This window comes from Carcharhinus amblyrhynchos, chromosome 1 (genome assembly GCF_965287045.1).
Source record: "Carcharhinus amblyrhynchos chromosome 1, sCarAmb.v2.hapA, whole genome shotgun sequence".
Classification (NCBI taxonomy): domain Eukaryota; kingdom Metazoa; phylum Chordata; class Chondrichthyes; order Carcharhiniformes; family Carcharhinidae; genus Carcharhinus; species Carcharhinus amblyrhynchos.
In genome coordinates, this window is record NC_137324.1 from 89,617,387 (window position 1) to 89,639,616 (window position 22,230).

A 22,230-nucleotide genomic window follows, 5' to 3' on the forward strand; every position below is an offset into this window, starting at 1 on the left:
TCACAATCTCTGATTTTCTTTCTAATGCTATTCCGAACATTACCACAACAGTTTGGTCGTCTGTATACCACCCCCACAAATGATTTTTGCCTCTTTGTGTTTCTTAACTCAACCCATGAATTGAACCATACAGATTCCACATCATGTGCTCATATCTTTCCTCAATATTGTACCAATATCTTCTTTAACCAACAATGCAACTCTACCATCTTTTTCTTTCTGTCTTTCTTTCCTAAACACTGAATAACCCTCAATACTTGGTTCCCATCCTTGGTCACCTTGGACCATGTCTCCATAATCCCAACTATATTATACTCCTTTACATCTATTTGTGCAACTAATTCATCCATTTTATTTTGAATGTTTCTTCCCAGGTTGGCTGATTAGACTCAGTTGCACCCAGCCGCCTGCAATGAAGATCCCGTCTTTGTGAGGACTTTCCCGAAGGTGGGCGGGCAGAGCCTGGAATTTTCCTGACTCTGTGACACACCTTGAGGAGGAAAATCTAGGACTCCATCTGTTCATTCCAAGCTGAAATTTTCCCAATACCAGCCATTCTGCCACTGAAAATACCAACTTAATAAGGAAAAAAAACGGTGAGCAAAAATATTCGATTCCAGGGAGTCCGATCATTTTAGGGCAAGTGCAATAATATTTGTAAGCTACAGTGATGGTGTGTCACTGATCAGACCTCGATGAATACAACAAACTAGCACTGGAATCCAACATGCAATAAGTGGCTTCCTGGAAACTCATAGGCGCACAACCCATGGGTTTTCCTTGTCTGTCAATCCACTAACAAATTTCCAGCAAACCCTCCACTATATGGGAGGCCTTGTGGTTCACCCAAGGTACAAGACCTTGCCTTCAGCTTGAGCGTCCAAATTAATGTTTAGAACAGAATGTCTGCTGTTAGATGCCATTCTGTGTTTGGGCAACATTTATTAATAGTTAAAACAACAACCAACTTAAGGTAATTAGTTGAGCTTGTAATGTGGCTACTTTATGGTTGCAAGAAGTGACACGTTCAAACACAAGGATCCGTTCTCTGCAAAGAAAATTGCTCAACATTGTTGAATTACCCAGGGGTTTGGCAAGCCTATTGTTCCCAGATGATTTCTCCTTAGCATTGCCTTAGCCAATCAAGTTGACTTGTCAACCAATCTGCACCCTTTTCTTCTGTAATATAAATTGGGCAGTTGGTCAGCTCAGTTGGCTGCTCAGTGATACAGAGTGACGCCAACTGTGTGGGTTCAATTCCTGTACTAGCTGAGATTATTCATGTAGGCCCTGCCTTCTCAACCTTGCTCCTCACCTGAGGTGTGGTGATCCTCAGGTTAAATTACCACCAGTCAGCTCTCTCTCAAAGGGAGAGCAGATTATCATTATCTGGGACTATGGTGACTTTTCCTTTACCTAAAAGTGATCATTTGAAATTTGTTTTTTTTGTGTTTGCCAGATGAGTGCAAGATGAAAACTTTCAAATTGTCTCTCTTTTGGAGATAATGTTGTACATCAAAGTGGAGATAGAAGATTAAGCATATCATCACTGAAAATAATTCCAGGCCGTGAAGCGCACACAGAATTTCTAGGGCTCTAAGTAAATAGTTATATACCCACAACAAAACATGGACCAGCAGATGTTTTCAGGCAATCTTCTAAAAGGCTCATCCGAATTCTGTGCAGCTCTGGGCTATCCCATTCTTCTGGATCCAGTCCCCAGTAAACATCTATCACCTGTAATTTAAGTGTACAAATAGCAGTTATCACATTTGTTTAAAAGACCTAAAATATGTGGTAGCTCAGTGAAGCAAAATCAATTCAGTGAGGAAAGATATCTGGGAGCTTGGTGATTATAAGAAGACAAAGAGAATTGGTATTGAAAAAATTGGAAAAACCTGAAGTCCATAGCCTAATGCATACTTCAACAATTCTGGTTGTGCAAATAATGGTTTGCGTCTAATTTCAATTCTAAATGCAGAAGTATAAAGTAACATAGTGGTGAATTTTACAGTTCCCCGCTAGCCTATTTGAAGCTGGGATGGCCTGGCTACTGCCTCTCGCCCACTCTGATGTCACTCATATTATGGTGGGTTGTAAAGTATCAGACAACCTACCTGCCCTGGGGTCTTTTGGGGCCCATAAGTAGCAAATTAGTGGCCAATTGAGGGCCTCATTCTACCTTTGCTGCTGTAATAATTGCAGCAGAGGAAGGCAAAAGCATGGCACACTTTCACTGCAGGAGTTGCTGCCTGGTACGGGGGTAACCCCTGTACCCATCAGAGGCCTCCACCCTCCAAGGATTGTGTATCCCTCCTAAGTCTCCCCACTGGCCTCTAAAACACAGCCTCCCACTCCACTGGAGTGTGCCAGGCAGATCCATCCCATATCCTAAAACTCAGTTGAAGTCCAGCATTCCATGACACATGTTCACTGATGGCTGTAAGTAGTCCAGCCATGACCATTACTCAATCGTGGCACTGCAGGGTCCATCAGGCTGCCAGCCAGTCTGACTGGCAACTCTCCAGAGTGGGACTTCCTTCCAGATAGGGCAGAAACGAAGGCTGCCTCCATTGTGTTTTTGGTTGTGGCTGGGGTTTGGGGGTCTGTGGTGGTATGGGTAATCCTATAAAATCCACCTGATGCAACTGGAGAGGGAGAAAGCTGGTATGGTGATAATTCATCAGTTATTATTTTTACAAAAATTATGGATGCTGGCCTTCAGCTGAGTTTAAGGATATGGGATGGATCTGCCTGGCACACTCCAGTGAGTGGGGAGGCTATATTTTAGAGGCCAGTCGGGAGGCTTGATGTGGTACATTAAGGTTGCACAAAATTCTTAATTATCTTCACATTTGACTGGAACGATGACATGATTTCACTGTTTAATTATATTTGTATAAAAATTATGTTTGTCTTCAGCTATAGGAAATGTCTCAGGAAACTGAGACATTTAGCAGGATATAGATCAGTTAGAGTCTTGGGAGGAGAGATGGCAGATGGAATTTAATCCGGACAAATGTGAAGCAATGGATTTTGGAATATCTAATACAGATCGGAAATATATAGTAAATGGCAGAATCCTTCAGACTATTGATAGGCAAAGGGATCTGGGAGTACAGGTATATAGGTCATTGAAAGTGGAGTTGGAGAAGGTAGCCAAGAAGGCATACAGCATGCTTGCCTTCATCAGTTGAGGCGTTGAGTTTAAAAATTGGCAAGTCATGTTGCAGCTTTATAGAACATTAGTTAGGCCGCACTTGGAATATAGTGTTCAATTCTGGTTGCCACACTACCAGAAGGATGTAGAGGTTCTGGAGAGAGTACAGAAAAGATTTACCTGGGTGTTGCCTAGTATGGAGGGCATTAGCTATGAGGAGAGATTGGAGAAACTTGGTTTGTTCTCATTGGAGCAATGGAGGTTGAGGGGAGACCTGATAGAAGTCTATAAGATTATGAGAGGCATGGACAGAGTGGATAGTCAGAAGCTTTTTGCCAAGGTAGAAGAGTCAATTACTAGGGGCCATAGGTTTAAGGTGCTAGGGGCAAGGTTTAAAGGAGATGTACGTGGCAGATGTTTTACAAAGAGAGCAGTGGGTGCTAGGACCCGTTGCCAGGGGAGGTAGTAGAAGCGGATACAGTAGTGACTTTTAAAGGGTGTCTTGACAAGTACATGAATAGGATAGGAATAGAGAGATCTGGTCCCCAGAAGGGTAGGGGGTTTTAGGTAAGTCAGGCAGCATGGTCGGTGCAGGCTTGGAGGGCCGAAAGGCCTGTTCCTATGCTGTAATGCTCTTTGTTCTTTGAAAAGGTTTTGGATTCTGCAGGGTGAGGTGAATGGAGTTAATGGGAGATCCATGGACCAATTACAATAAATATCAGAAGTGCGCTTCGATAGAGTTATATATTGGTTGCACATTCTTGAAAAGCTGATCAGATGATTTGATGGTGATGTCATTAGGGTGTTGCACATGCAGCTGTTTTACTTTCAGTTTGTACTCTGTACAGGCAAGAGCTCCTAGAATAAATCTGTTTTTATTGGTTTGAGTCTACATGTGCAAACCACATTTTTTCTTTTGTTAAAATCCACAACCCCAAACATAATTAGGGCATTACATTATATACACGGAATAACATTTCTGCCTTCCCTTTCACAAATTGTTCCATTCCATAAAACCTTCCTCTCAACATTAACAATGATCACCGTTTGTCTGAAGCTCTGAGACATTTCCACGTGATATGATGCAAAATAAATACAATTCATTTCTTTAATTCTCCTCTATGAACTACAAATGTCCTCTCAAACATCTTTTCTGCCAGTGTTCAACAACAAACTGTTTGCCCAGACCAATGCGCTGTGTTAGGGACCATTTGCTCAGTAGTAAAATCCACTGTCAAAAGTTAGCTGATTGGTTGTGATGGAGGAGTTTTAATTTCTGATGTTCACAATAACTGAGCACAATCACACTATTTCATACAGCTAAATGAGTGTGCGGTTATCTCCAAGTGAGAATTATTGAGGTGAATAACACCTTTGTGTTGGGATAGTGCTGAAGCAGCTGGCCACACCACACTTGGAACTGCAAGGTCTCTGTGTGCTGAACTTGAGACTCGGTGGGGTTAAATCTGAACCTGGTGAGTCTGGCATACCAGAAGTAATATTAAAATCTCACATTCTGGTACTTGGCCTAAATATCTGTTGTTGCTGCCAAATGACAAGGAACTGTGAAAGGCTGCGAAACAGCAAAGATTAAATAAGGAGGATCTTGAACTGTTGATGATTGCAGCAAGTGTGATTATATCCTGCTCATTACACAATTCGCAAACACCCTAAAGCCCATCCTTCTGCTGTTCAATTGCCAACCTTGACCTCCAAGGGGCCATATTAAAGACCTTGAAACCTGCAGGCGGTGAATGCAATAACTTGGAGTCAGCAGCACTGAAGGGCTGCTTAGTGAACTGAATGGAATAGCAACACAGTGCATGGTGCTCCAGTTCAATGTGCCCAAGATACTGTGAAATTCAAACCCCACTTCACACATCATTATGGAAGCACACATTTCATGACAGTATCAGTTTAATAAGAAAACACACTGTGATGAAAATTGTTTTTCCACACTGATGCCCAATTTGCTTTTCTGCACCAACGCACATTAACTGATATAATGAAAAGAAGCTGTTTAGTTCAGGTCCCCTGTATAGATAGCAGTTCCCAACATTCTTGATTGAGGGTAAGTCATTGGCTGCAGGTGGCTAAAGGATATGTTTAAAGTTAATAGGAGCCCAAGGACAAGTCACTCTTAGCTTGGATTAACATGTTCCCACAACCCCATCTCGAGAGCCACACGAGTGGGTATTCATTTTGCCTCAGCATTCCTGCTGAGACAAGGCTCAAAGCAAACCTACAATTAGATGGACTGAAAAAACGGGATAATTTATGAGGGAAAAGTGAAGCACTTGGATAATTGCCCCAAAAATGGGCGGGCAATCTACTCTGACAGGTCAGCACCCAGTCACTGAAGGTGAAAGCTTACACCATCAGATACCAATATGAAGACATTAACCATTTAATAAATTTAAGATGATGTTGAATTTTTCAACATCACAATTTGAGACTTCTGTGCACTTATTTGTCCTATTTATTTCCTGATGGAAAAATGCATTAGCCATCATTTCACACAGAATCAACAATAGCATGGTATAGGCTGAAAATGTTACACTGCACCCAGATTTGTTCACAGTTGGATCCCAAAACAATTTAGAACAGGCAACAAAGATGAATAAACAATAGTGCAAATGCATCCACTGATCTGTGCTGAATTTCACCAATTGATTATAAAAGAACTTGTGCATTTACAATGGCACAACAGCCAAGGTTTAAATGAGGATGAACTTTTTGCTGGTATCCCTCATTTTTTTCTGCCTCAGGTCCTTTTGTCACTCAGTGTCACACTTTATTTTATAATACTTCTGTGAAGCACCTTGCGATTTTCATTATGTCAAAAGTGCTATATAAACATAAATTGTTGTTGAATACTCCATTATCACCAAAGATTTAGAACATCAAACATAGAACATTACAGTGCAGTACAGGCCCTTCGGCCATCGATGTTGCGCCGACCTGTGAAAACCAATATAAAACCCATCTAACCTACACTATTCCAATATCATCCATATGTTTATCCAATGACCATTTAAATGCCCTTAATGTTGGCGAGTCCACGACTGTTGCAGGCAGGGCATTCCTTGCCCTTACTACTCTCTGAGTAAAGAACCTACCTCTGATATCTGTTGTCTATCTATCACTCCTCAATTTAAAGCTATGACCCCTCATGCTAGCCATCTCCATCCAAGGAAATAGGCTCTCACTGTCCACCCTATCTAATCCTCTGATCATCTTATACGCCTCTATTAAGCCACCTCTTCACCTTCTTTTCTCTAATGAAAACAGCTTCAAGTCCCTCAGCCTTTCCTCATAAGACCTTCCCACCATACCAGGCAACATCCTGGTAAATTGCCTCTGCACTCTTTCCAATGCTTCCACATTCTTCCTCTAATGCGGCAACGAGAACTGTATGCAATATTCCAAGTGTGGCCGCATCAGAGTTTTGTACGTCAGTAACATGACCTCATGGCTCCTATACTCAATCCCTCTACCAATAAAAGCTAACATGCCGTGCGCCTTCTTAACAGCCCTATCAACCTGGGTGCCAACTTTCAGGGATCTATGCACATGGACACTGAGATCCCTCTGCTCATCCACACTACCAAGTAACTGACCATTAGCCCAGCACTCTGTATTCCTCTTACTCCTTCCAAAGTGAAACACTTCACACTTTTCCGCATTAGACTCCATTTGCCACCTCTCAGCCCAGCTCTGCAGCTTATCTATGTCCCTCTGTAAGCTGCAACATCCTTCCACACTGTCTGTAACTCCACTGACTTTAGTGTCATCCACAAATTTACTAACCCATCCTTCTATGCCGTCATCTAGGTCATTTATAAAAATGACAAACAGCAGTGGCCCCAAAACAGATCCTTGTGGTACACCACTAGTAACTGAATTCCAGGATGAACAATTCCCATCAACCCCCACCCTCTGTCTTCTTGCAGCTAGCCAATTTCTGATCCAAACCGCTAAATCACCCTCAATCCCATGCCTCCATATTTTCTGCAATAAGTTACCGTGGGGAACCTTATCAAACACTTTACTGAAATCCATGTACTTCACATTAACTGCTTTACCCTTATCCACCTCTTTGGTCACCTTCTCAAAGAACTCAATAAGGTTTGTGAGGCACGACCTACCCTTCACAAAACCATGTGACTATCCCTAATCAAATTATTTCTTTCTAGATGATCATAAATCCTATCTTTTATAATCCTTTCCAAGAAGTAAGGCTCACTAGTCTATAATTACTAGGGTTGTCTATACTCCCCTTCTTGAACAAGGGGACAACATTTTCTATCCTCCAATCTTCTGGCATTATTCCTGTAGACAATGACGACCTTAAGATCAAGACCAAAGGCTCTGCAATCTCCTCCCTAGCCTCCCAGAGAATCCTAGGGTAAATCCCATCCAGCCCAGGGGACTTATCTATTTTCATACTTTCCAGAATTGCTAACACCTCTTCCTTATGAACCTCAATCCTGTCTAGTCTAATAGCCTGTATCTCAGTATTTACCTCAACAACATTGTCTTTTTCCTGTGTGAATACTGACAAAAAATATTCATTTAGCGCCTCTCCTATCTCTTTGGACTCCACGCACAACTTCCCACTATTGTCCTTGACTGGCCCTAATCTTACCCTAGTCATTCTTTTATTCCTGACATATCTATAGGGTTTTCCATAATCCTACTTGCCAAAGACATCTCATGTTCCTCTTGGCTCTTCTTAGCTCTCTCTTTACGTCCTTTTGGCTAACTTGTAACTCTCAAGTGCCCTAACTGAGCCTTCACGTCTCATCTTTACATACATCTCCTTCTTCCTCTTCACAAGCGATTTAACTTCTTTAGTAAACCACAGATCCCCCACTCAGCCACTTCCTCCCTGCCTGATAGGTACATACTTATCAAGGACACGCTGTAGCTGTTCCTTGAACAAGCTCCATATTTCAACTGTGCCCATCCCCTGCAGTTTCCTTCCACATCCTAAGCATCCTAAATCTCACCTAATTGCATCATAATTCCCTTTCCCCCAGGTATAACTCTTGTCCTGCTGTATATATCTATCCCTTTCCATCGCTAATGTAAATGTAACTGAACTGTGGTCACTATCATCAAAGTGTTCACCTACCTCCAAATCTAACACCTGGCCTGGTTGATTACCCAGTACCAAATCCAACACGGCCTCGCCTCTTGTTGGCCTATCTACATACTGCACACATTGGACAAAAACTGACCCATGTAAAGTACTCAAACTATAGCTTTTCCAGTCAATATTTGTAAAGTTAAAATCCTTCACAACAACTATCCTGTTACTTTTGCTACTATCCAGAATTATCTTTGCAATCCTTTCCTTTACATCTCTGGAACTTTTTGGAGGCCTACAGAAAACTTCCAACAGGGTGACCTCTCCTTTCCTGTTTCTAACCTCAGCCTACACTAGCTCAGTAGACGAGTCCTCATCAAACATCCTTTCTGCCACCATAATACTGTCCCTGACTAACAATGCCACACCTCCCCCTCTGTTACCACCTTCCCTGATCTTACTGAAACATCTAAACTCCAGAACCTGCAATAACCATTCCTGCCCCTGCTCTATCCATGTCTCCAAAATGGCCACAATATTGAAGTCCCAGCTACCAACTTTCCCCCAGGTATAACTCTTGTCCTGCTGTATATATCTATCCCTTTCCATCGCTAATGTAAATGTAACTGAACTGTGGTCACTATCATCAAAGTGTTCACCAATCTCCAAATCTAACACCTGGCCTGGTTGATTACCCAGTACCAAATCCAACACGGCAAGTTCACCACCTTATTCCGGATGCTCCTGGCTTTGAAGTAGACACACTTCAAATCACCTTCCTGCCTGCCGGTACACTCCTGCGACCTTGAAACCTTATTCATGACCTCACCACTCTCAACCTCCTGTACACTGGAGCTACAATTCAGGTTCCCATCCCCCTGCTGAATTAGTTTAAACCCTCCCGAAGAGCATTATCAAATTTCCCCCCCAGGATATTGGTACCCCTCTGGTTCAGGTATAGACCATCCCATTTGTAAAGGTCCCACCCACCCCAGAATGAGCCCCAATTATCCAGGTATCTGAATCCCTCCCTTCTGCACCATCCCTGTAGCCACATGTTCAACTGTTCTCTCTCCCTATTCCTTTCCTTGCTAGCACATGGCATGGATAACAAACCAGAGATAATAACTCTGTTTGTTCTAGCTCTAAGCTTCTACCCTAACTCCCTGAATTTCTGCCTTATATCCTTTTCCTACCGATGTCTTTGGTGCCTAAGTGGACCACGACTTGGGGCTGGTCCCCCTCCCCCTTAAGGATCCTGAAAATACGATCCAAGACATCATGGACCCCGGCACCTGGGAGGCAACAAACCAACTGCAATTCTCTCTTGTTCCCACAGAATCTCCTATCTGTGTTCCCCAACCATTTGGCATGACAGAAACATATGAGTCACAGCTAAACACAAGACCAAGTTCAAATGTCCCTGCTGGGTTCAGGTTTCCCATTTAAGTGGACCACATCTTGCCCCCTTTTCCCCTACTGGAAAAAATAGAATCTGTTGGAAACGGAGGGGGCTGGGGAGGGTGATGAGGGTGTGACTTCTGGATCTGGGGCTACCTTGGCTATGGAGCAGAGGGAGTCTCCATGTTTCAATGAAATCTAGGCCTTTTATTTCTTTCTTTATGATAGAAGACATGGAAAGCATCCCAGGAATAAAAATAAATCAAGGGGCAAAAGGAATTTAAAAAAAATTGCTATCACTTAAAAAAAGTACAAGGAAAACTAATGGAACTCAACACTGAAAAATGCTCAGGATCTGAAGGCCTGACTTCAAGGGCCTTAAATGAAGTGGCTGCGAAGATATTGAATACATTAGCTGCAACCTTCCAAAATAACCATTCCTGCCCCTGCTCTATCCATGTCTCCAAAATGGCCACAGTATTGAAGTCCCAGCTATCAACTGATGCTGCAAGTTCACCACCTTATTCTGGATGCTCCTGGCTTTGAAGTAGACACACTTCAAATCACCTTCCTGCCTGCCGGTACACTCCTGCGACCTTGAAACCTTATTCATGACCTCACCACTCTCAACCTCCTGTACACTGGAGCTACAATTCAGGTTCCCACCCCCCTGCTGAATTAGTTTAAACCCTCCCGAAGAGCATTATCAAATTTCCCCCCCTGGATATTGGTACCCCTCTGGTTCAGGTGTAGACCATCCCATTTGTAGAGGTCCCACCCACCCCAGAATGACCCCTAATTATCCAGGTATCTGAATCCCTCCCTTCTGCACCATCCCTGTAGCCCTGTTGATTTTGGAAAGATCCCACGCAGTGATTGGATTTAATGTGTCTATTTACGAAAGGAGAGAGGCAGTAAGTAGGAAAATTTGGGTAGGATTTTCTGGCTGTTCCCGCCAGCGGGATTTTCCGGTGCCGCCAATGATGATCCCCCTCTGTGGGTTTCCCAGCGGTGGAGGGTGCAAATAATGGGAAACCCTGTTGACAGCAGTGGGAATGGAAGATTGCACCACTGGCCAATGGCGCACCACATACACTACCACAAAACATGCAGTGGGATGGGTGAAGTGTGGAAAACTCCATCCTATAGATCTGTTTCTCTAACATCTCATTAGGAAAATGTTAGAATCCATTATTAAAGAAGTAGTAGAGGGACATTTAGGAACTCCCAACAGAGTCAACATGGCTTTAAAGGGAAATTGCATTTGATAAATTTGTGAGAGTTCTTGGTGTATGTAGCAAGCAATTTGGATAAAGGGAGCCAGGAGATGTAATGCACTTGGATTTCCAAAAGACATCTGATAAAAAGTGCTACATTAAAGTATACTACACAAGACAAAGTGATTATGGTGTTGGGGACTGTATATTATCATAGAAAGAGGATTGGGTAGCTAACAGGAAACAGAAAGTTGGAATCAATGGAACATTTTCCAGTTGTCAAGTTGCAACTAGAGGGATGCTACACAGTCAGTGCTGGGGCCTCAATAACATATGATCAATATTAATGACTTGGCTGAAGTGACTGACTGTATTCTAGCTAAATTTGCTGATGGTACAAAGATAGACAGAAAAGCAAGTTCAGAGAAGGGCTCAATGGGCTGCATTTTTTGCAGTCCTTTGTGTACCATGGTCTCCAACCACCCCACTCACACCAGCCAGAACATTGCGGGTTGCTCATCCATGATCCTGATGGCTACCCCATATCCTGCCCTTATATCAGGGAAAGGTCCCACCTTACAAAATTGCCAATCAGATGGCTGGCAGCTCTGTAGTTCTAGCAGCACCTGCCAGAAATGGTGGAGTACTGCTGGGTACACCCTCAATCCCATCACACCAAGGAGCTCAGGCATATCCAGAGTCAAGAGTCTCCGCAACAGGGGCGAGGTGGTTCAGGTTCAAGGGGAGTAAAAGGATGGGAGACAACCTTGGTGAGGGGCAGGTGGGCAGTGGTGGAGGAAGACATCTTTAACAGGCCTCGGTGTCCAAATAAGGAGGTTCGTCTCTGTTGTCCAACACCAGTTAAAGCTCCTGGATTTCCTGTATAGCAGTGGTTTCCCCTCACCGTGGGTAAGATACAGTGGGGCAGGATGAAGCATTTATTTTATCGACTTCTATAAGATCACTCCTCAGTCTTCTATGCTCCAGAGAAGAAAGTCCCAGTTAAAGGCTGTTAACTGGAGAAAGTGGGAGAGAATCCCTGTTGGAATTGTAGCTATACTAGATCCCAATCTAGTTGGAATCAGTCAGGTGCAGTACTGAGTGGGACTGCAGCAGAAATCCTATTTTGCGGGTTAAGGGGTTGGGGAGTTTCAGCTGATGGAGCAGCTGGAAAATTGATGGTATCTGATTGGCTACTCATCATGCACCCTCCCCAGGACTGCATGTTGGGGGCGGCACAGTGGTTATTACTGCTGCCTCACAGTGCCAGGGACCCAGGTTCGATTCCCAGCTTGGGTCACTATGTGGAGTTAGCACATTCTCCCCATACCTGAGTGGGTTTCCGCCGGGTGCACCAGTTTCCTCCCACAATCCAAAGATGTGCAGGTTAGGTGGATTGGCCATACTACATCCTCCCTCAGTGTACCCGAACAGGTGTCGGAGTGTGGCGACTAGGGGGTTTTCACAGTAACTTAATTACAGTGTGAATGTAAGCCCACCTGTGACTAACAAACAAACTTTAACTTTGTGTCCTTTACCTGGAATTCAAGCCCATAGTTTTCCCTGCAGAACTCCCGCAATTTGGGGTACACGTGCTCCTTCAGTGATTTCCTTTCTGCCTCTGTATCTGCGAGGAAAGAAGCAGCAACATGTCACGAGTTATCCCATATCAAAAAGAGACACCTCTCCTGAAAAACATTGTGTACATCTTGGTCACTGACAGCATGCATCTTTACAGGAAAAACCCTCATTCAGCAACGTCAGACACAGTGTAAACTGGATCACTGCTGTATTCATAAATTTGACAAATATGAATCCGTGAAAACAAAACTGCAGGGAATTTGAAATCTTATACACTTGTTTTCATTTGTAAAATAACGCAACAACGAATTCATAAATGCTGCCAGGGAGTTTGTCACTTTTGAATTATGCCATCAACTCATCTGTGTGACCAGTTTTCCACTTGGAGCAAGTCATAGATCCCTACTGGACTAACATATTGTAGATGCCAGACATCAGGACTGGAACAGCTCATTCATATTCTCTAGTTTCCATTGCTTCCAAAGTTATTTTGCTTAAAATAAACACAATATACACTCTCCCCAAAGTTTCCAAAACATCTTCCCATTATCAAAGCTGTCATGTTGTTTGCTTTGCTGTTGGAATGAGATCTGATGAGTTTTCCATATTTTTGCACCAACAAGAGGCATCAATTGTTTCTCAGTCAAAACTATCACATTCTATTATCATCATCTCACTCTTACAAGAACCTAATCTCCTTGTTAGAAGGCAAGTGAGAAAGGATATATTTAACAAACAATAAAAATATCTTGAGAAATGTGTTGCTTATTTGTTTGTGTGCTTGACTCGGTTCTGTGGTGTAAATTACTGTATTATGCCTTTATAATAGAAGCAGCGTCCATTGCTCCATAGAAGTAGTTTAGATGTTTTCTTTAAATGATAGACTATCACAATAAGGTGTGCATCCAGAATATACATATACTTCTGGCAGATCACAGGCAGCACGGTGACACAGTGGTTAGCACTGCTGCCTCACAGTGCCAGGGACCCGGGATCAATTCCAGTCTCAAGTGACTGCGTGGAGTTTGCACGTTCTCTGCAAATTTCCAAAGTTATTTTGCTTAAAATGAATTTCCTCCAGGTGCTCCTGTTTCCTCCTACAGTCCAAAGATATGCAGGTTAGGTGGATTGGCCGTGCTAAATTAACCCTAGTATGTAGGTTAGGCGGATTAGCTGTGATGAATGTGCTGCGTTGAGGAGATGGGGCAGGAGAATGGGCCTGAGTAAGATGCTCTGTTGGAGAGTTGGTGCAGACTCGATGGGCCGAACAGCCTCCTTCTGCACTGTAGGGATACTATGATTAACCTCCAAAGTCAGATATACAAATTCACAATGTTGCCCCTTTATATGCTCTAAATATTTCTATTATTGCTAATACAGTATTGAAAAGCAGACAATAGTTAAACAATAACAGCTCAATGTTTATCCAGCAGTCTGCTTACAAATTGAAAATAATTTGCAGCCTGCATGCTCACACCAATGTACTTCAGGCTTTCCTGATTCCAGTTTGATTTTAACTTGTTTCAAAAAAAACAAATGAAAGTTCAAAACTTAAGTGACAGGGAAAACAAGACTAGATTCAGAGAAAATTAAACCATGTTCTTGATTTATACAATACCAATTTATAAAAGTTCTGCATCATCCACCCAACTGCCTTCTTACTTGTTACTACTACTGCATAGCAGAAAGAAATAAGTAAGATCCGCACAACACATTCAATAACAAACATGTGGCAGTGAATTTAAGACACTAACTGGTTGGAAGTTTTGCTGATATTTCAATTGCTCCTGCTTCAGGCTAGTGATTGATGTGGTTTGTACTGTTTGATCCAATTACAGCCTTGAATCTGGCTGCCAGCTATTTATTATCCAATACTTATGGCAGGACAGGCATTGTGAGCTGCTCAACAGCAATCACTTAGGAGAAGTGGTTGTGGAGCTTTCTTCATCGTATTCTTGGCAGTATGGAAGTTTAGCGATAAATTCAAATATTTTATCACATTTATCCTATTAGCTACTGAGAACACCAAAAACACTTTTGATTTGCACTGAGATGGATACAGGCAACGAGTTTTGGCATGGGTATGTCAGACTGAATGACCATGTTCTGTGCTGTAACCCTTCTATGACTCTATTGGCCCTTTCTGCAATTGCTGTGGAATGGATTCAATCATTTGCTTTTCCTTTTAGCAACACACACAATGTTTTGAAATACACACACATAATATGTGGAATTTAACCATCACAGCACTGGGCCTGTCTACCAACTGGAGAGCCAGTGGCAGCTCCGCTGTGGTCATTTCCAGGAACCCTGTCAGGATTAAATTCCAATTAGGAAGCACACTGGCTGTTGTCAGTGTTCCCATCTTTCCCCAGGAGCAATTTACCATTGCACTTTCTGGGATGAGGCAGATGTTCTACCTGCAAGAGCCATCAGCCAGTCAGAGGCTATCAGTGCCAGCAGGAGTAGTGGGCACCGCAAGTATTATAGGAGACCGCAGGATGAAAATCTTTGCTGGAAGCCCCAGATGCAGATGGGTGTGACAGGCTCGTGAAGGCCAGACAGAGAGGCCCCAAAACAGGTATCATTATGAAGGACAGGGGGTGTCTTCCTGAGTGCCTCTCCCTTGCTACTGGCAGATCCCTCCAGTTAGCCCAAGATGTGCGAGAGGGAGGGATCACCAACCCTCGCACCAGGTTGCAGAATATCCACCTGGTGGCTTGCATTGCATCCATGGCATGGCTCCCTATTGCTGCTGGTTGAAATGAATGGCTGTGGACTGAGAGGCTGTCCTCGACCTCCCCATTCTGGACTTTATTGCAGGGATGGAGCTCGCAAGATGATGAGATCTCTACTTTGCACTTTCCTGCCCCATTATACAGCGCTTCTGCCTCCCAGCCCGCTCTAATGGAGGGAGGTGGCGAGGAGGAAGAGAGGAACATTAAAATCCACGCAGTGAAACAAATTCTGGGTTCTGTTTGGAAATGGTTCTCTTATTCAGTGAAACTTTGGGCTGATGTTCTGATCTGACAGCTGAAATGATAATGTTCAATTGTGGCTGCAATATCTTTGTTTCTAGCTGACTGGCTTAACCTTGCATGATACTTCTCCAGTCAGCAACATGCTGTACTTACCCATCTGCCTGCACAAGAACAGTGAATAGCAACAAAGGCCGTCAGTCCTGCCCCACTGTTCTGATCTATGGTCAGGACTTTATCAGACCATTTTTATTTCCTTCTTTCGAAGGGCTTTCGAAGGGCTAGATGGCCTACTCCTGCTCCTACTTCTTATGTTCTTATGTTCTGGCTTCGCACAAACCTTTCTTTAATCGATCAAGAAGGATCCTTTACCAAATCAAGTCTATCTCCGTACTCCTGAGATTTGGCTGCTGTCTCTGACATCTGCTTTCACCACCATGCCTCCTACCTTGTTGTACTCAGATTTTCATTTCTCCCAGAGCTACTTCCCAATATTCTGTTCCCAGATAATGTTTACAGCACTTCCCACTCACCTTTTCCATTCCATCTGTTTATTCAGTCTTTGTTCTTGGAACATTCTGATGCCGATGGCCTGATAGTTCCTGTGTTGTTACACATCTCATTCATTTTTAAAAGAATAAACACCTTCCCCCTCTTTGGCTGCTGCTGAACTAATCTCCTTAACACTTCTTTCTCTTTAAAATCCCTTTTCTTTTCTGTCTGTTTGCCTGCCTATTGCTACACACAACTACTCTAAACTGCATTATTTGACAGTGCGGTGTCCATTAAAGTTGCATTTCAAAAACAGGAGAATCACTTATACTGAGGCTGTAATGAGTTTTTGTGCAACAATAGGTTAAAAAGAAATCACAAAAATATAAATTGTAATGATCAGAGTTAAATAACTCTGCATAGTAGTGTCTATTAAAATATTATTATTGGGTTATTATTACCCAGTGATTCCTACCAGGTAAGATATTTCAGGTCTTCTTTACTTTCTGTACATTTTAACATTTTATATCTGTATGTTATTCCGAGCTGGACTAAGTTGACATTTGTTTCCGACGAAGTATCTTGCCAGAACTGAGAGTACTGATCTAGCCAGGAAGTGCAGCTCATGGGGAACGCAAGCTGGAGAATTGATAACACAGCATTGTAGCTTGCTCTCTCTCTCCAGACTGCACTCCTTCCAAGTGCGAGGTTATGGAAAGCACCTTTCAAACTGGGAGCATTCAACAGGAAGATGAGAATTCTGATCAAAAACAGCACGACTGGTTGCAAATTCACTTAATCTTATGGAAATCATTACCACTTGGAGTAAAGTGTTGACTGGATAGAGCATGAAAGAAACAAATGGAGCTGGGCTCAATTAAGGGCAGTAAAAGAAGATCGGCTGTACCTCCTGTTAATATGCTTGTTGGTACATACACCACAGGCTAGGATTTCCCATCCCTCCATCCGATGTGGGGAACATATCCTCAATGATATTAGCCACCCTGCAGTTGTTTAATACCATAAACAGTATTAATTGGCTGGAGCCAAAATGTATGCCCTCACTCAGGAGCAAATCTTGCCGCAGTGAATTACAGCCCATCGATGCATTTGCCATGCTAAATTGGGTGGCATGGTGACACAGTGGTTAGCACTGCTGCCTCACAGCGCCAGGGACCTCGTCACTGTCTGTGTGGAGTCTGCATATTCTCCCCATGTGTTTCCTCCGGGTTCTCCAGTTTCCTCCCACAGTCTGAAAGATGTGCTAGTTAAGTGCATTGGCCATGCTAAATTCTTCCTCCATGTACGTGAACAGGAGTGTGGCAACTAGGGGATTTTCACAGTAACTTTGTTGCAGTGTTAATGTAAACCTACTCGTGACACCAATAAACAAACTTTAGACTTTATCTGTAGTCTCAACAGTGACAGAAGCAGTAGTGGCTACTGCAAGGAAGGACTACAAGCAGTTCTTAGAGTCTAAGTCACAGAGCCCAGGACCAGGCAGGGAGGGGAGATGAAGCCTGGATGTTCAGGTGGTGTGATAGTAGACCTGTTGATGCTGAGACCTAGGGAAGCAGGAACACTCACAAGGGAGAGAACATTTAGCTTCCCCCTGCTGCCAACCACGCCCCTCCCCGCCCAACCTGAGGTCTGAGCAAGGTCATTTTCCAGATTCCTCCCACTAGCCTGAAAATTGAGGTGAAGTTCGAAATGGCCCTTAAAGACTTCCACTCGTGCATGAGTGGGTGGGCCAGTCTCGTCCCACTGTAAAATGGCTGAGAAGTTGGGCAGGCAGGAGGGTGCTGAGAAAGCCATCAGGGTAATTTTACAGACATCAGGGGGCCATAGAATTCAGCCCATAGTCTCCAGATACACCTGAAGCAAGATTTGAACCTTTCCACTTGATAAATGGAAATATGGTAAAAATACTGCATTTAATTTTGTAATTCAGACAGATTAAGGAATGCGTTTGGATACATAAAATCTGCTGATCACCTTTTGAAGGACAGACGCTCAATAAAGTTAACGTGGAACCCTAACCATGCTCATCATGAAATACGTTTCTTTGCAAATTACTTGGTATTTTTCCTCTTTAAGATCCCTCGGTCTGGTGGCGAGAGTCTGTCCTCAGGCCTTCAGCAGCGTTAATCTGTAGCCATACAGAATAGTTGTGTCCTGGCCTGGCAATCAGCCACTACGTTTCATTCTCTCTGAAAAGAGCACCTAACTTTTGCTGGATGACTCCAAACAGCAGGGCTAAATCAGGGATGGTGTGAAATCCATCACTCTGTAGCACCGTATGTAGAGGTTTCAATGAGTTGCCACGTCATCTCACTGAAAGTTGAGACTTTTGACATTTTGTGACAGATTTTTAATTGAATGTCCAATGGAAAAACTGCGTCCATGAGCCAAGTTGACACAAATTTTACTATTTGAAGAGGTTTTAGAATTTTCTCCTCTTAATTTGTTTTTGGAAAATACTTTGAGTCACGGCACCTCAGCAAATGATTTCGTTTTACGTCAAAATGGTGGATTTCATAGGGATGGGCAATAAATGCTGGCCAGCCAGAGACGCCATGTCCCACGAACGAATATAAAAAAAATTTCTATGACCACACTCCAGACATGCATTAGGAAATGTTGGCTGTGATAAAGACTCAGAAAATCAACCTTAATAAGTTTACACCTTAATTAGAACAGACAAAAAAAACAAAATAGCAAACACATAAAATGGCTACGAGTGAGTATTAATCCTGAGCGTGTTTGAAAATAAGGCAGACATTTATCACAGAAAAAAAACTTGAGTAATATTTTGCAAATAGCTCTAGTGATAGGTCACCTGTTGAATTGTATTAATCTTAGTGACCAAAATACTTTGTGGTGTATAAGTATGAAATTATGCATGAATGTTGCCCAGAATCCATTCACTAAGCTACAACAGCATCCCATCCATGTGCATTGTTATAAGCACTTACATTTGTTCACATTTAAAGCAGAATTTTTTTAATGAGCAAGAGCTTAAACTAATGAGAAATTCCCAGAATTAATTGATGTGCATGGAATTTGCTGAAATGAGCTTGGGCAGCAATAAAGACATTCAATGTGAGCTCTCTCCTTTGAGCCATGCCGTAAAAATCTGACGGTCCTTTACAAATCCATCTCCAATTTTATTACACGGATTCATGTAGAAAATCCTTCCAGGGCAACAGCAGGATTTGAGGGGGTTTGTGGTGATCCTTACAAAGTGAAGTGGTATGCCAATGATCACTGCTTTACTTCACCCTGTCCCACTGAAACAAAACTGCAGAATAAGCCACCAGATTCAACATAGCACCAGAGAAAAGAAGAAACAATGTGGAGAGGAAGATTTGTTTAAAGCATGCAACAGATTTCCATAGACTGAGGGAAAGGAAGAGAGGGATGTGGTGAGATGAAATGAGTAGAGTAGAAATAAGTAACACTGGAAAAGGATCTTCGTGTAGTGCAGACTTACAGCGGACTGAAAAGCTTGAATATGTGGACATTAAGAAAGAGGAAGTGTTGGAACTTTTGAAAAGCATCAAGTTAGATAAGTGGCCAGGATGGGATGTACCTCAGGTTACTGTGGGAGGTGAGGGAAGAGATTACTGAGCCTCTGGCGATGATCTTTGCATCATCAATGGAGACGATTGTGGATGTGGTTCCTATATTCAAGAAAGGGAGAAGAGATAGCCCAGGAAATTATAGACCAGTGAGTCTAACCTCAGCGGTTGGTAAGTTGATGGAGAAGATCCTGAGAGACAGGATTTATGAACATTTAGAGAAGTATAGGATGATCAAGAATAGTCAGCACGGTTTTGTCAAAGGCAGATCATGCCTTACGAGCTTGATTGAATTTTTTGAGAATGTGTCTAAACACATTGACGAAGGAAGAGCAATAGATGTGGTTTATATGGATTTTAGCAAAGTGCTTGATAAGGTGCCCCATGCAAGGCTTATTGAGAAAGTGAGGGGGCATGGGATCCAAGGGGACATTGATCTGTAGATTTACAACTGGTTGCCCACAGAAGGCAAAGAGTGGTTGTAGATGGGTCTTTTTCTACATGGAGGTCGGTCACCAGTGGAGTACCCCAGAGACCTGTTCTGGGACCCTTGCTCTTTGTGATTTTTATAAATGACCTGGATGAGGGAGAGGAGGGATGGGTTGGTATGTTTGCTGATGACACAAAGGTTGGCGGTGTTGTGGATAGTGTGGAGGGATGTCAGAAGTTGCAGTGAGACATTGATAAGATGCAAGACTGGGTGGAGAAGTGGCAGATGGACTTCAACCCAGATAAGTGTGTGGTGAATCATTTAGGCAGGTTAAATAGGATGACAGATTATAATATTAAGGGTAAGACTCTTGGCAGTGTGGAAGATCAGAAGGATCTTGGGGTCCGGGTTCATAGGACACTCAAACCAGCTTCGCAGGTAGAGGCTGTGGTTAAGAAGGCATATGATGTACTGGCATTCATCAATCGAGGAATTGAGTTTAGGAGTTGAAAGATAATGCTACAGCTGTATAAGACACTGAATAGACCCCACTTGGAGTACTATGCTCAGTTCTGGTCGCCTCATTATAGGAAGGATGTGGAAGCCATAGAAAGGGTGCAGAGGAAATTTACAAGGATGTTGCCTGGATTGGGTGTCCTGCCTTATGAGGATAGGTTGAGAGAGCTCAGTCTTTTCTCCTTGGAGAGACGAAGGATGAGAGGTGACCTGATAAAGGTGTATAAGATGTTGAAAGGTATTGATCGAGTGGATTCTCAGATGCTTTTTCCCAGGGCTGAAATGGTTGCCACAAGAGGTTTAGAGTGTTGGGGAGTAGGTACAGAGGAGATGTCAGGGGTTAGTTTTTCACTCAGAGGGTGGTGGGTGCTTGGAATCAGCTGCCAACAGTGGTGGTGGAGGTGGATTCGATAGGGTCTTTTAAGAGACTTTTGGATAAATACATGGAACTTAGTAAGATAGAGGGTTATAGGTAAGCCTAGTAGGTAGGGACATGTTTGACGCAACTTGTGGGCCGAAGGGCCTGTTTGTGCTATAGTTTATTTATGTTTCTACTGACAGATGAGTTGGTCAAAAGCCCATGCTGTAAATATTTGGTAGGGAGTCTGAGAATCAATTCTTGCGATCCAGAAAATGATGCAGCAGCCACATTGTCGGAAATCATGGATGAGTGGCCTACGACCTTCCACCTATTGAAATGATGGGCTGCGCACCTAGAATTTCTCTGCCAGCAATCAAGGCTCCCTGCTGGGAGAACAGGACCTGACCTTTAACTCACCTTTATGATTTGCTGCTGGTTTTATGACTGGCACTAATGACTGATTGAAGTCGGCAACGATTTTATTTATGCTCTATTCTATTTTAGCCTGTTTATCTTGCATTTCTTGTCTGGAAATAGAAATCAAATTGCAAATAGTCAGAGGCAAATCACAAGATCCAGGTAAAAGTGTCCCCGTGTTATAAGGGCCAGATTCTGGATATCCCTTTAGCCAGGTAGCTTGAGTCAGGAAGTCTCCCAACTTGATGGATCTGCTTTGGTAATACCTGCCTGAATCACAGGATTTTCACTCCAGACAGAAGGAGGTGCACATACTAGTTGAAGTTGGGCCCACTTAACCTGGAAGTAGATGCTAAGAGGTCAATGCAGACTGGTTCAAAAGACTGTATCAGTTTTCTGGGATTTGAACCTAATTGTTTTAGAAGATTTTAGGCCCTTTAGCACTGACCACTTATGAGCCCTCACTTCTGCACCAATCTCCGTTGGCCCATAGCCTGTGCTAACTGACCTATGGAAAGACATCAGAACCATGTGGAGATGAAACAAAAACTTCTAAAAATCTAATACAGCTTTCATTATACAGACTCGATTATGAAAAGAAAAATCATTCATGGATGTAAAGGTTTTAAATCTCAAGTGGTTGATCTCTTATAAAAACAAGTAAAAATAAATACAAAACAAATTCTGTTCTTGTCACTAATCCTTTAATAAGCTCTTTAAACTATCAATCAGACTGTGAAATCTAGAGCCTGCTGTTGAGATATTAGTACTTTTCAAATTCAGCCAAACATTTATAATAAATAGCTCTTAAGGTATCGACAGAGAACTCTATTGAAACTGCTCAAATGTATGCTAAACCAGCTGGCCTGTCTATCAAAGTAGTCCAGTAGAGTATTTTTAAAATAAATCACAGGGCTACAGCCAATTTTTAAAGAGTAGGAGATATAAAAAAACACTTCTGATCATGACAGTTAGCAGACTTTTTTCACCCTCCAAGAGTATTT

At 42.8% G+C, this 22,230-nt stretch overlaps 1 protein-coding gene across 1 annotated transcript in view; it reads right to left on the reverse strand.

Moving 5' to 3' along the window:
* The window catches only part of nwd2 (NACHT and WD repeat domain containing 2), a 124,775-nt gene that overhangs the window by 47,102 nt on the left and 55,443 nt on the right, over positions 1-22,230 (reverse strand). Inside the window, exons 2-3 of the mRNA XM_080189059.1 lie at positions 12,409-12,497; positions 1,621-1,737 (exon numbers count right to left, since the gene is read on the reverse strand). Of these exons, the coding sequence (XP_080045185.1) occupies positions 1,621-1,737; positions 12,409-12,497 (206 nt within the window). The remainder of the gene's footprint in view (positions 1-1,620; positions 1,738-12,408; positions 12,498-22,230) is intronic.